This window comes from Camelina sativa, chromosome 18 (assembly GCF_000633955.1).
Source record: "Camelina sativa cultivar DH55 chromosome 18, Cs, whole genome shotgun sequence".
NCBI lineage: Eukaryota > Viridiplantae > Streptophyta > Magnoliopsida > Brassicales > Brassicaceae > Camelina > Camelina sativa.
In genome coordinates, this window is record NC_025702.1 from 358106 (window position 1) to 373513 (window position 15408).

Genomic DNA, 15408 nt, shown 5'->3' on the forward strand with positions numbered 1-15408 from the left:
AAAAAAAAAAAAAAAATATGAAGAAGAAATAATTGAACAAGTATTGACATAACCGCTGATTATGCCGGATAATCTGCTACAGAGATTATGGGTCAGTCACGAGACCGTTGAGTTGAGAGAGATGGATGTATCACACAGACTAATAGTCTAATACTAATAAGTATTGAAAGAAATTAGTAAAAAAAATTACAAAAGAGGAGACAAACATGTGAGGGGGAAGAGAGTGAAGGTGTAAAGTGAACATGTCATTTGTCTTTGGTCCATCAATCCATAGCTCATTTACATGTGACCTTTTCTTTTGTTTGTCCAACTGTACCCTTCTTCTTCTTCTACTTTCACCATTTATGTTTTCATTATTAAAATGGTAATTTATAGATGGTAGTATATAAATAATATTACCAATAAATTACCCAAGGATTCGATTTTTCTTGTGACCACTTTGAAGGACAATTGACTAAAATTACTTAATTATTATAAAAATGACCCCCCCCCCCCAATAATTCACCCAAAAAAANTAAAAAAAAAAATATAAATTAGTTTTAAAATCCGAGGGGGAAGCAAGAGAGAGAGGTGAAAATAGGCATTTGTTCTCTTTCTTCTCTCTTTGATGCGCTAAAAATGGTGAAAGGCGAGGAGATATAGGAGAGAATCGAGAATCCCATATCCACGAGGAGGAGACAAAAGTTTCAGTTTTTCGGAAATAGTATTATTGTCTTTGAGTTGTGAGAAAAAAAAAAGGTGGGGGAGGAGGAAGAAGGAAAGGTGTAAGGATAGGGTCGTGCGTGTCAACGAGAGGTGCTGGACCTGAAGCCTCCTCCTCCTCCGCATCGGCGGCGAGGAGGCTTCCGTCTCAGCACCACCTCAGCGGCAGCCTTAGCTCCTCTGTCTACGGCGTCGGAGATCCTTCCGATCAATCCGATACCGGCGGTGCTAAGATGAAAGGGCTTTTCAAGTCCAAGCCTCGCACTCCGGCTGACCTTGTTCGACAAACGCGCGATCTCCTTCTCTTCGCCCATCCCTCTAACTCTCTGCCTGACCTCCGAGAATCCAAACGCGATGAAAAGGTTTCATTTTTCCCCGTTTTTAACAAAAAAAAAAAAAAAACATGTTTGTTTCTTCTTTCAATGTTTTTTTTTTTTGTTTGTTTGTTTGGTTCTCTTTCGAACAAAACATCAAGTCATGAAAAATTGGTGTCTTTCATTACAACAATAATGTCGTTGCTCTCTCTGTGTTCTCCAAATTGATATATGTGTGGTTGCAGATGGCGGAATTAAGCCGGAATATCCGTGACATGAAATCGATTCTCTATGGAAACAGCGAGGCAGAGCCTGTAGCTGAAGCTTGTGCACAATTGACTCAAGAGTTCTTTAAAGAGGATACGCTACGCCTCTTGATTTCTTGTCTCCCTAAACTCAACTTGGAGGTAACTCTTTATTTCCCTTTTTTGGAAGGGCATCTTTCCTTTCTTTTGACATGTCTTATTATATAATTCCATGATTGAATTGCGAAATATTAATCAGGCCAGGAAAGATGCTACACAAGTTGTTGCAAATCTACAGAGGCAACAAGTCAATTCACGCTTGATTGCATCTGATTATCTAGAAGCCAACATCGATCTCATGGATGTTCTCATAGAAGGGTGTGTGTTACTGTTTAGTTTGTAGTTTTTCAAATTAAGAGAATCCTTTCGATTTCTCAAACTTTTTTATAGCCTTTCCGTGTGTTATATATATGTCAGCTTCGAGAACACAGACATGGCTTTACACTATGGTGCTATGTTTAGGGAGTGCATTCGTCATCAGATTGTTGCCAAGTGAGCTGATCTTTTGGTTTACTTTAACCCTGTGAAGTAAAAATTATTGTTTCAGAGAATAACGACAAATCGTTTATTAATTTCCTTGGATTCAGATATGTTTTGGAGTCTGACCATGTGAAGAAGTTCTTCGATTACATACAGCTTCCTAATTTCGACATTGCTGCCGATGCTGCTGCTACTTTTAAGGTTCCAAAACACTCCTACGAACTTGCATTTTTGCTTCCCTGTCTACAAACTATCAGGACGCAATGCCAACTCCAACACTGTTGTTTGTTTTGACAGGAACTGCTGACAAGGCATAAGTCTACTGTTGCCGAGTTTCTCACCAAGAATGAAGAATGGGCAAGTATTTTTATTAACATTACATACGGATTCATAGATCTGTGCGTGAAGCAGAACATTGTCATTTATGCTCTGAAGATCCTGTGTCAGACTCACAATGCTTCAAACTTTTTGGTTTGCAGTTTTTTGCAGACTACAATTCAAAGCTTCTTGAATCAAGTAATTATATAACCAGACGGCACGCTATTAAGGTAGGGTAACTTATACGAGAACAAGAGACTATAAAATGGAACATGATCAGTCTGATGGTTTTGTATTGTATTGTCAGTTATTGGGTGACATATTACTGGATCGATCAAATTCAGCTGTGATGACGAAATATGTGAGCTCAAGGGATAACTTGAGGATTCTCATGAATCTTCTAAGAGTACGATGCTTTAACGGAATACCCTCGTCGATATTTATGTTGTTAATCATACATTAATTTGGGGAACTAAATTCAATATCTTTGTATTACAGGAGTCAAGCAAGAGCATCCAAATAGAAGCATTCCATGTCTTCAAGGTATAGTTTTACTACCTTGAAAACGACTTTCACTATGTCAGTCCAACGTGACTGTACTGAGATTATCGTTGCTGTTGTTCAGCTGTTTGCTGCAAACCAAAACAAGCCTGCGGATATAGTCAACATTCTGGTGGCAAACAGAAGCAAGCTTCTGAGATTGTTGGCTGATGTGAAACCAGACAAAGGTATGAAGGTCCTGTTAAGTGAAGTGTTTGTATCCGATCATCTCCTGCTTAACTTAAAAAATCCTTTGTTTGGTTCATTATGTTTGCAGAGGATGAGAGGTTTGAAGCAGACAAAAGTCAGGTTTTGAGAGAAATCGCAGCCCTTGAGCCGCGAGATCTTGCTTAAGTCAACCAGTGGAAATCATCCTTCCTTCCCTTTTGAAAACACTCGTAAAGACATTTTTGAAGCATCTTCTTGTTTTTGTTTATTAGGTAACCAATCTCTCTCTCACGTTCTCACTCACACACACACACACACACACACACAGAGACAAGTTAATTTATTTGATTTATGTACTCACATGTACACTCACCTCCCTGTTGATGAATAAAAGGCTTTGTCAAACTCGGATGAGGTCACATGTACACATCGTGAATATTGTAAAAGAGCACAACTGTCAAATGCTTCAAAGGACTTCAACAACTATTAAACATCAAATGTATTTTAATTTAATCTAGCAAATATACTGTATGTAATAACCCAAAAAGCAAACCATAAATCAACCATAAATTTTCACTCTCTAATCTTTTACACAAAAGCTACGCTTATAGTGTGACCCGACCATCGTTGCCTACTCGCTGACCCATTTTGGCAGATTCCTCTGTTTTCCCTCTCTTTATGACTACATACCAAGTAAACGCTTCGAGCACGGCCGCAGCAATGCCCAGTACTACGATTATACCGGTGTAAGCGTTTCTCCACTGTTTCGCAGGGCTCAAGATGTCTAGTCCTTTGAAAACATTCACCAGTGCAAGGATGATCACGGTATAGCCTATGGTATGATGGTAAATATTCCAGTAGACTCTGTACTTGTGCTCTGGTTTGGGTCTCAGAAACATAGCGAACACCTAACGTGTGCCACAAAAAATTGAGTTATACAATATGCATTTATTTTTCTTATGAGAAATCACGTTACTGTTAATTGCAATCTACCTGAATCGTTGCGAGGCAGAAGAGAGCGATCCCAACAGCACGGTGAGTGGTAAACTGAATCCCGGCTGATTCTCTGCCCAGTTTAAGACCCGTGGCCCAATCAGAAACACCAATGATGTAAGCAGAAGACTGGCAGAAGACATGAAGGTAGAACCAAGCAGGATCTGCTGATTTGGAGACTTTCAAGTAGCGAGCAATGATTGCCCCTATTGGCATCATTACTCCCCAGCTCACTCCGTTCAGTATGCCATGTATCTGTAATCATGCATATTAGAGATCAAACCCAAATTTTAAACAAGAAAGAAAGAAAAAAAACTTCTTTTGATGAAATCTCTATCGACTGACGTTGCGTTTGCGTAGCTTGGAATCTCCTCCTCCTCCTCCTCCTCCTCCGGTAGAGGTGGAGGTGGATCCTGATGCACCGGATACAAGATTCATAGTAGAAACAGAGCCAACGTTGTTGCCAGAAGTTGGATGAGGCAGAGGATTGTTCCCTGAAAGAGACCCATCTTGCCACACAGTATTAATGATCCAACCGTTTGCAAGTGGAAGATTCAGAGTTGCAAAGATGACCATCTCGTTGTTTTGGTAAGTGGCAGACAACTCTGAGACGTTGAAACTCAGCTCAGCTTCTTGGAGACTCGTTTGGTAGCTGCTGATGGGTGACGTGTAAGCCCTAACGGTGCCGTCTGATTGTGGATAAGCCACAATGGCTTGAGCTCCGACCATACCAGTGGACGTGGGATTCACGGCCCATGCAACCCATTTCCCGGTAGTGAATTTCGTGTGGCGATAAGCGATTTGGAGATTGCCAGAAGAAGAATCGTAAGAGTAGTGGAGGAAGGAATCAAGAACAGAGAGGTCGTTGCAAGACTTAAAGAGACGGTTACTTGAGAATTTGTAGTTGGAACATGTCTGAGCCAAGGCGGATTCGGCGATGATACAGATGAGAACAGAGAGGCAGAGTAGAAGATTTAAGGATTTGGCCATGGAAACAGAAAGTGTGAGTACTTAAGATTGGTGGGAGAAGAATGGGATATTAAGTATGAAAGGGGAATTAGAGAGAAGGAGAGATTAAGTATGTATGAATAGAAAGTGGGACAAGTAGGGTTAGGTTTGTTAGTTAAACTGTCTTAATAAAGAATCTCTTATATTCTTTCTCTTCATCACCAGTTCACCACACTTGTCCTATTTTTCATAGTTTTCATATTAGTTTTTCCTCTGCTTTTCTTGTTCATCTATCAATTGCAATGTTTACCTTAGAGTAACCAATGGAAACATTATAAATGAAGCGTTCATTATTTGCCCTAAAAAGGTTTGACGTGTAATGTATTTCTTCCTTGGAGTCTTTTTAATTAACCCTCTTAAGCAAAACAACAAATAGAACGTGGACGTTAATAAACAAATGGTTAAAAAGTATAAATATGAATGGGTCATCTTCACGTTCAAAAACCAGTTCACGCATGTCTGACCAACTTTACTATGAACTCGTTTCTCGTGTGTTAATATTTTTCTTTGTTCTTCATGACAATTCCTTGTCACTGGTTTATTCATAAAATTTTCCTTTTAGTTTAGACTACAAGCTACATTTGTGATGATATAAATATATCAATGGTTTAATCTAAGTCGTTTTTTGAAAATTGACAAAAATATTACTTATGAAATTATGACATATAGAAGAATAATATTTAGGATATTTTTGGATTTCCAAAAATTTTGTGGATGATAACTGATTTTACTGATTATTTTTATTGTTAAATTTAAAATACTAACCAATCTACATATTATCTCGTATGATGCTCATATTATTTTTTTATTAAAATTTTAGCTCTAATCCATGAAGAAGTTAATTATGGTTTTATGATGAAATAGATAGTTAAATGTGATTACTAAACTGAATGTATCCCTTTTCTTATGTCACTTTTTAAAAACACCTTTTCATGTTGTCCATTTTCAAAAATACCTCTTTTCTATGTATAAAACAACTAAATACTAAGCACTAAAATCCAAATACTAAATCAATCCCTTAAAACTATATCCTAAATGTAAAATACAGAATCCAAACCTAAAAAAAGTTCTAAAAATTAATTATGTTGTAATTGTGCAAAAGAGGGTAAAAATGAAAATGTTCAAAAAGGGTAATTTTGAAAAGGGGTATCCCAAATAGGATATTTTTAACAATTACTCTTAAGGATATTAGTAATATTTTTTTATGTTGTTAAAACATAAGATAATTCAAAATAAATTATAATTTATAGAAATGAATCTTCAGTTATTTGATGAGAATGTCTCTATATCTTTATATATGTTTTTATTTTATAAATTTCACTCATTAAAATTGATTATGACATGAGGTAAAATTAGTACTTATGAGATAACAACATAACAAATACATCTTAAATATAGTTGATTCAGTTTTTTTTTGTGAATTATATTTTGTTAACTTTTATTTGTATTTACGATTCTTACTAAGATACAAATTGGATATAATGTATTAATTGTGTTTGATATAAAATATTTAGTTCTATGCATTAAGATGAAATGTATAATTAAACTTAAAATATGGTTTATTATGATAGTATAAATATTTAAATGGTACTCCTGGTCCTATAAAAGTTTTTAGGTAAAAACACAAAGATTAATAAACAATAAATATTATGTCATTTATAAAATTTCAACCAATAGGAAAATCTACTGCATACTTCAAAAAATTATAAATTGTTATATTAATAAAAATTGTACATAGAAATTTGAGAAAATAGAATAAAAAGGTCTTTAAACTCTTATATAATAGAACTGAGAGAGTATTAAAATGAATTATGAAAGGTTTATATTCAATATTAAAATGTTATAAGATAAAATCTAAAAACATGTACAATACTATTTAATTATTGTAAATAATTTTAATTTTTACCTGCCTAATAATAACGTGCACCTTATCTAATTAATTATATAGTATCATCTAGTTAATTCTTGAGGATCAATGTCGATTTGTCGGCTTGTAAATTAGGCCTAAGTCAATTGTTTAATGGGCCACGTATCAACCAACCCCCCATGAGTCATTTAATAAATTTATTTACTGTTTCGTCGCCCGGTGTATTTATTAACATCGGCAGCGGCTATGAGTTAATAAAATGGAGCTTCAAATTTAAAAACTAGTAGAAAATTAGATTTGGAAATTTTCTAATTTGAAAGAAAAAAAAAAGGAGAAATGACTTTTGAGATTTCTACGAGTACAGGAAGCTACTTACTCTTTGCCTATATAAATGTCCGTCCATAGAGACTAGTGAGACAGCGAGAGCCTCATTTCTTCTTCAAAAAAAAACCATTATTCACCAATAATCTCTTATCACTATGGCCAACGAAACAGCAAAGTGTGTTTTTCTCACGACGAATAAAGAAACCCGTCTTGGTCTTTGTTTTGACAGAGATGATTCTGTCTCGCTCTTTAAAGGTTCTTCTCTTATCTTTATATAGTCTCCTTTTTTTTTTTTCTTAATATTTTGGTAAATTCAAAAATAAGCATGTGTGTTTTTGCTACTCACTGCATGCATGTGTGTTATACACAGAAAAAATAAGCATCGAGCACCAACAATGCTTCCCTAGTTTTGGGAAAGTCACTGTCTCTGCCTTGAAGGTTCATCATACCCCCGTCTTTCTTTCTTTCTTTTTTTTTTGGTTTAAGCTAAAAACATCAACTTAAGGAAGGATCATGTTTTTGTTTTATTATAGGTTTAGTTTAATCACCTATCAGACTCGATTATTTTGAGCAAAGCTATCCAAGGCATCAGAAACGACGACTGGTACCTTTTCGTTGATATTGAGGTGAATGGTGAGATGCTACCTACTGCTCCTTGTTCAAACCCTGATCTGAATCTTAAAACCAAAGTCGCTGAGGAAAAGACCAAAAAGAGGAAAGCCAAAACTTCGGCTGGTGATAAAAAGTTGTTAAAGTATGATTCAACCTTGAGTCCTGAGGCTACTGCATGAACACTAGATTACTGCATGAACACTAGATTAAAAGGAAAAATATGATCGGTGTTGAAAAGATTTATGAAAAGATGCTGAATGATGAAGGTTCTTCATTGGAAATTTGAGGCGTCAGTTTCAGTAGATATTGTGAGTTATGGGGACTTGACTCATGGTTGTGAAGATCAATATTAACAAATCTCGAAGCCAATTCTTAAAGACTTTGCAGTCTATTTCCGCTGAAATCACAAGGTACAATGTGAGGTTCTCTGTCAAGGTTTCTGGAAACTCGATGTGTTTTCATATTCATGGGTTAAAAGGCTAATGAAACTCAAGGTTTTGTATACTGATTCTGCAAGTGGATAGCCAAGATTATTAATGGTTTCAGGCAATATGATTTGTTAAAGTGAGAAATGGTTTTAGGATCAGCCATTGGATTAAGATTCTTGATACTGGGGGAAACCTTAGTTTAGAGAAACTTATGTGTGTTAGTGGCTAGCTAAATCTGTTGAAGCTTTGAGAATTATGAAATGGAACATTGCACAAGGGTATGGAACCAGAGGTAGAAAGCATGTATGACTAGTATTGAGAAGGTTTAAGGTTTGCAGTATCAAGTCTCAGTGGTAAAGGTCAGATTCCTGTGAATTGAGAAAGTTTAGTTAGTGAGAAATAAGGTCTGTATCAGACCATCATGGAGTTTGTTGCAGCAAGGTTGGTCCAACGAGGATTTTGAAAAGTGTTGCAGATTTTGTTGTTGGTACTCGTCAGTGGCACATAGTAGCTGGAGTAAGGTGGAGTCCCAAAGAGACTGTTTAACAACAAATGTGAATGGAAGATGCTATTATGAGTTAATGAAAAAACTTATAAGCATGAAGAAATGAAGAGTGATCAAGTCATTTGGAAAAGGATTAGTTCAGTCTTGTAAAGAGATGTTGGAGCATTGGAAGTTTGTGTGGACAATATTCAGTTGTGTCCTCGAACAAGAGACTCCATGTGGTAACAACAGTATGGACTTGTTTGGGAGATAAATCATTAAAGGAAACTCGGGTCAGAGTCTTCATAGGCGGTCTTAAAGTTTTTTCTGGTAATGACAAGAAATTTATGTGCTCTTGCTAGGAACTGGTGGTGAGATCAGTGGTAAAAGAAGCCAGGTAACTGAAGATGGTTTCAGATTCTATTGATTAACTTTGGATGAGTTATAAGAAGAGTGAGTGGGCTGAATACACAGACATGGAGACTCAAGTTAAGATCCTGCTTGTATTGCAAAAGTCTTTAGTTCTGATATCTCAAAAATCAGAATAAGTGGAGTCATTTGTCAAAGGTTATAATTTGCTACAGCTCATGTGGTCGTCAAGATTGAAGCAAGGATTGCTTGTACAATTTGGTGGAAAAAGCTGAATTGAACGCTTTAAGAAAAGAAAAGGTTTCATGGTGGTTTCTTATGATTCTGCGGTATTCTAGCTGGTTAAGCTGCAGTAGGTGATGTTTTGAGAAGAGACATGGAAGTCTAGAAATAAACCATGGTGATAAGAAGTTACACAGACCAAGTGTGTGCTTTGTTGTGACAGTGAAATGAGTGTAGACTCCGTTAGGTGGATTGAAGTTTTGAAGGCAGTCTACAATCTGATGGTTTTAAGTTGCAGGTAGAGTCACTGGAATTGCAGAGAGTGTAATGAGGTTTTAAAAGGAAGTTTGATTCCAGGTGGAGCAATTTATTCAGAAAGGTGTCTTGGATCAATCAGGTTTTACAATCAAAGATTGCATCAGTCGGCCTAAGGTGGAGTCGCAAAAGGTTTTGTCACATTTAAACGGAGTTGATGGTAGTTCAATGAAGTTTCAGGAAAAAGGGAGATAGAAAACGAGCGAGTGTATAAATCAGGTTCAAAGCTTAATCATGGTTGCAGTCTGAAGATACATACATGATTCAGATTTTGATTTGGAGCTTGCTGAAGGAAACTCGTATACAAGGTGCAAAGTCTCTGACTTTCAGAGAGACACAAAAGTGTGGGCATGAGATGAAGTTGATATGAGAGAAACAGATGCATGTGATGCAGGGACTGTTTCAGAATCATTTATTTCAAGATAAATGAAGCTGTTATGCATATAGCATGATAACAGGTTATCTCAAGCTAGTAAATGCTTGATGTTTGAGTCTACTTATTCTTTCTTTGAATCTGTAGCAATATGCTTTTATGTGCCCATTCTTCCCACAAAAATAACAACCAATATGTTTGGTTGTATTACTACCAGATTTGCATTGATTTAGAAGAGAAACACCTTCAGCTACAAACTTGATCTGCCCTGTTTGAAATCCTTCTTTTCCAGTATATCCCAAACCTCTGTTAAATTTTCCTGTTCTAGTAGAGACTGTCTGCTTGTCTTTCATTAATGTTACACTTTCTTGACTGATTTCCTTTGTATCCCTCAATTCAATCTGCAATGACTTAATAAGTGCATCAAGACGACGCTTCTCTTTTAATAAGGTCTGATTTTCCTTTCCAATCTTAATCAGTGTTTCACGCACCTCCCTGTAACATTCTGTAAATTCATCTACCTGTTCCCCTTCAGATTCAGATTCTGAAACTTCCTCTCCTTCAGCAAATGTAGTGACTCCTAAGAATGCACCAAGCTTATTTAGTTCTATTTCATTATCATTATCTTCCTTTGAATCATCTTCAACTCTCAGTTTAGATTTTTCTTTTCTAAGTTTCCGATCATTACCACATTCTAGCTGAGTATGTCCAATACCTTTGCACATAAAACCTTTAATTTCTCTTCTTTTGATTGTAGGACAATTATTCTTATAGTGTCCATATCCTCTGCACTCATGTCATTGCATGTATGTCTTCTTGACAGCTTCACCTTTCTCTGGATTATTTGTGATCGAGTTGAACCTCCTCTGACCTAGTTCTTGTTCTGCTTCTTTCAACACTCGACTAAATTTTTTGGCCAGCAAACCAATTGAATCTTCTTCTTCTACTTCGTGATTCTCTCTTTCAAGAGCAAAAATATCTCGTCTATTCGCACCTTCCAGTGCCATCTCATGAGCTTGAAGCATACCAACAACTTCTCCAAAACTAAGTTTTTCCGTGTTATGAAACACATTCAAAGCAGTCTTGTACGCCATGACCCTTGTAGGCAGACATCTTAGAATTTTTTTCACCAATTTCTTGTCTTTATATTTTTTCCCAAGAGTCAATGCTTCCTGAACTAAAGAACTTATCTTGGAACTAAAATCAGATATTGACTCATAGCTTTCCATCTTTAGATTTTTCAAATCTTGAAGCTAACATGTCTTTCCTTAAAATTTTCACCTTAGTGGTTCCTTCAAAGTGAATTTGCAAGATATCCCATGTTTCTTTTGCTGTTTCACATCCCTGAATCAGTTCAAACTGGTTTCTTCCAACATTATTGTGAATAGCGGAGAGTGCTCTGGCGTTATATTTTGATTTCTTCACTTCGTCGTTAGTCCATTCCTTCTCTGGCTTAGCAACCTCCACTCCTGATTCATCCTTGACTTTTGGTTCTTCCCACTTTTCCAATATGGCTTTCCAAGCATATACATCAATGCCTCCTATAACCGCCTTCATCTTTGATTTCCAAAAACTGTAGTTTCCATCACCTAATATTACTCTTGAACCAAACTCAAGTCCATGATAGCTCTACATCTTCTCCACAGGATCTCACATGTATGTAATCTCACAAGTGCCGCTCTGATACCAATTGAAAACGCAAAAGCTATTGATATGTATGGAAACTGAAACACAAAACTGAGTTACAAACTAAGACAAGGGTTCTTCAAAATCAAAATTCTTTATTAGACAATCTGTTTAGTACTTACAAGTTTCACTCAATCAATTATCTAATCTCTCATGTTCATGGATCTATACACAATCCAAGAACCTTGATATGCTCAAATTAACCCTAGAGCTACTCTCTCAAACAAGAGATCAATGTAATACTTAGGAGTCGAATCCACAGAGACTCAAGATCAAACACAATGGATTATAGAATTTTGTTATTACGCTAAACGAATTAAATTGTATTAAAAACAAAAGAAGGCAATGCAAAATATTAAATCAAAGTGTTGTGAAATCAGAAAATCAAAAGGTTAAGCCTAGGGAATTTCTCAAGTAATTATGAAGTATTAACTCAATAAATTAATTAGGGTTCAAGCAATTAAAAAAATCAGATCTAGAACTCTAAACAGTTTTGGTAAAATAATCCAGTTCTCACTGCAATTATTATCTAAATTTAAAACCAGAAAATCCAAATCTCTTTGTAAAATTCTAAGTTAAAAATCAGCTTTAAAAACAGGTTTAGAAAAGTTCACAAAATCACTAATTCAAATCTCTTTGTAAAAAGTAATTTTGTTCATCAATGGTTTAAATCAGGAAAACAATTATACTCTCATATCAATTAATTTCCCTAAGATAATAATTCTAGGTGATCAATCAAGAACTATTGTGAAGAACAACCAAAGATGAAGATCATAAAAGATTAAGAACCCTAAAAATCACAGATCTAATAAATCATAAAAACCCTGTGAAAACCCCTAAACCTAACAAGTAAACTACTCAGACATGTTTAATGAAGAACAAATCATTTTGAATAACATGCAATAGATATTAAAAGTAAAAAGAGGAGTTTAGAAATCTTCTCTCTACAAAGAATTCAGATCCTTCTCTCCCAAAAGCTCTCAATATCTCTCTCTCAAAAAGCTGCTAGAAAATAACTTAAGGGTTTACTAAACCCCAAAAACACTATTTATATGTCCTACAACACGCCAAGGACTTGTGTTGCAATTTAGGAAAACTTTGGGTAAAATTGTAAAACTTCCATTTTCTTCTCTCTGTCGGATAGATATGGGTGTCGACCGATGCTCCTTCGGTGTCGGTCGATGCTCCAACTCTGATCCGACTCCAAGCTCTTTTCCTTCTGTAAAATGCTCCAAAGTCATCCAAATTGCTCCACTTTGCTCCATCCGTGTCAAATTCCTAAATAACCTGTAAAGACTCAAAAACAACCTAGAAACAAATGAAAAGACTCAAAAAGCACACTTATATCATGGTTAAAAACCGTAAAAAACCATGATATATCAACTCCCCCAGACTTAGCCTTTGTTTGCCCTCAAGCAAAACAGAAACTTAGCCTATGAAAGAGGTTTGAAAACATAGGAACTCCCTCAACTGCAGACAACTGATCTTCGCACTCTTCATCGCCTTAACTCTCAAGAACTTACTTTATATACTTTGTCATTTGAAAAGCATCAACATTCCTTACTCAAATCCCACAATCCTCTGGAATCTCTAGTCTCACCATTGTCATCTCATTACATAAATTAAAGCAAATACATGTGAGTTCTTACCTTGGTGTATCGATCAGTGGCATATGGACTCTCTTTAGACCAAGACATTATTCATACATCTCCTTTCCTCTACCTTTTCTCACTTCTAATGAGTTGTTTTTTTATAGATCAAAGATGTAAGTGAATACCGGGGTCATTGGTAATTTACCTACCCCTCATTTCCAAACTTTGTGTGATCATTTGACTCAAGAATAGAATAATGAGGTCACATGTAATTTACCTACCTCTCTAAACTGATCAAAATCATCTCATCTTTTATTCTTCCTTTTTTTATGACCTTTCTCTTTTTTTTACACAACATTGAAGGGAAGAGAGAGGGAAGACATACTTTGAAAAATTGCACTGTCTTGTATGGCCTGAAAAAGAAGTCTAGTCCACTGATTTCCAACCCCAAAGTAAGAGACTAAGTCCGGTTAAAATCCTGATAAAAGTTGAGACAACGTTAGTTTAACTAGATATCCTTTGAATAAGGGCTTTCAGGATTCTTGATACAGCTCATGGTCTTTTCCACACTTCAGTTCTGAGGTCAAGCTTAGTCAAGAGTCATTAGAGTGTTAGCCAAAGAACAATAATCATTAGTTAGAGATCATAATTCCAAAAATTAAAAGAAAACTTTGACTCAATAAAAACCAAAATCGGTTTTGACACACTAAAAACCAAAATAAGTTAATAGTTAGTATTAACCTCCCCCAGACTTAAACGACACTGTCCCCAATGTTTTCAAGCAAGGGAAAGTCAAAGAAACAAAAAGTGTGTTGAAAAATTTGAAAGAAAAATATGAACTTTCTCGGGTTACCCATTGGCGTCGACCGATGCCAGAGTGGTGTCGATCGACACCCTCGACGAACAGTGAATCTGGCCGAAACTCCTTGTTAGTTGCAGTTAGTTGTGTTCATGTGTTGTTGGATCAATCCTTTGATGTTAATTTTGTTAAGAAGCACTCAAACACAAACACAAGTTAAAAGCAACATGATAGATAGATAATTCATAAGTTCAAACAAATTTCAAACACAAACTGACTCAATGCAAAAAAAAAATTGACTCAATCCTAAAAAGGGAAAAAGACAAAGAAAACCATGATCAGGAGCTAGCAGAAACATCATCCTCATCAGAGACGGAATCAGCAGGTGGTGAATGTGTTGTAGGTGACCTGTGCCTAGTACGACCGAGGCAACGACAATGAGACAATCGAGAAATCGCGTTCCAGATGGCACGCATGGTGGATGTCTGGTACTCCTGGTAAGTGCTAGGACTCATGGTAGCAGAAGGCTGTGGAGGCTCAGGAAAAGGGGGAAATCAGGTGCTGCAGTGCCAGAAGAAGATCCAATCTCAAAACCCCCAGCAGGGTTAGCAGCAGCAGTAGAACGTGAAGTCCGATGGCGACGGGAAGGAGGAGCAGTGACAAAGTCAGCAGCGGACGGTAGAAAACGCAACTGCTCTGGATCCTCTCCAATTGTAGTGAGGTCTGGTCAGGGAAGGCGTATCAGATGCTCTCCAGTCTCATCCCTAAATCTCCACAACAAACCTGGCTTCATCCAGGTTGTACTCCTTATATACTGCTCATCCATGAGAACCTGCTGTGGCAGCATACTGTACCCGTCAGTCAGAACGTTCTTCCACTGAAGAATAGATGTGATAAGGCTCCCGACATGCTCAATCTTGCGGCCGTGACCCAAAAACGGCTTGCTCTGAAGATCAACCAAGTGATGCGCAAAAATAGCCCCAAAGTTGGGCGAGGAAGGATCCTGCCGCACAGTCAAATCTGGAATCAATCGTCCAATCCAAATACCCAATAGATAACGCTCAGCAGCTCTCATCTTGTTAGGCTCCATCGTACATTGAAAAGTGGTCCCAATAGCCCGTCTGTCTGAAGACTCTTCTTAGAATCATAAACTCCATTTCCTATATAAGACCACAAAACACCAACATCCGAATAGGTCTGAGGCAAAGCAGTACCTTCGTAAAAACGTGGCCAGTCAAAAACATCACATATCTCCTGCAATCTCATCGTGTACTGTTTTCCCTCAATAAAGAAACGCAACCAACCATCTCGTGCCTCTGGTGCCTGCTCATTGGCATAAATGACTCTAACACTAGCCATAAACTGTCTAACTAAATCCGGATAGCAATCATATTGCTTAGTGCAAATAGTCCCAAGGTGTATCATATCTATCAATCTCAAAACCTCATCATAAATTCCAAGTCTACGCAGAAGAGCAGGATCAACAAACTTGGTTGGTTCAATTTATAC

At 36.7% G+C, this 15408-nt stretch overlaps 2 protein-coding genes across 2 annotated transcripts; one reads left to right on the forward strand and one right to left on the reverse strand.

Moving 5' to 3' along the window:
- On the forward strand, positions 543-3301 carry LOC104760137 (putative MO25-like protein At5g47540). Its single transcript, XM_010483007.2, has 11 exons — positions 543-1064; positions 1262-1423; positions 1521-1639; positions 1739-1813; positions 1909-2002; positions 2099-2158; positions 2281-2349; positions 2427-2525; positions 2618-2662; positions 2745-2847; positions 2937-3301. Exons 1-11 carry the CDS (start codon positions 936-938, stop codon positions 3011-3013), a joined length of 1032 nt encoding a protein of 343 aa, XP_010481309.1. The 5' UTR covers positions 543-935; the 3' UTR covers positions 3014-3301.
- LOC104760136 (cytochrome b561 and DOMON domain-containing protein At5g47530-like) lies at positions 3220-4891 on the reverse strand. The gene is made up of 3 exons (XM_010483006.2): positions 4166-4891; positions 3821-4075; positions 3220-3735 (listed from the first exon to the last, which is right to left on the reverse strand). The coding sequence occupies exons 1-3, from the start codon at positions 4808-4810 to the stop codon at positions 3433-3435; spliced, it is 1203 nt and encodes a 400-aa protein (XP_010481308.1). The 5' UTR covers positions 4811-4891; the 3' UTR covers positions 3220-3432.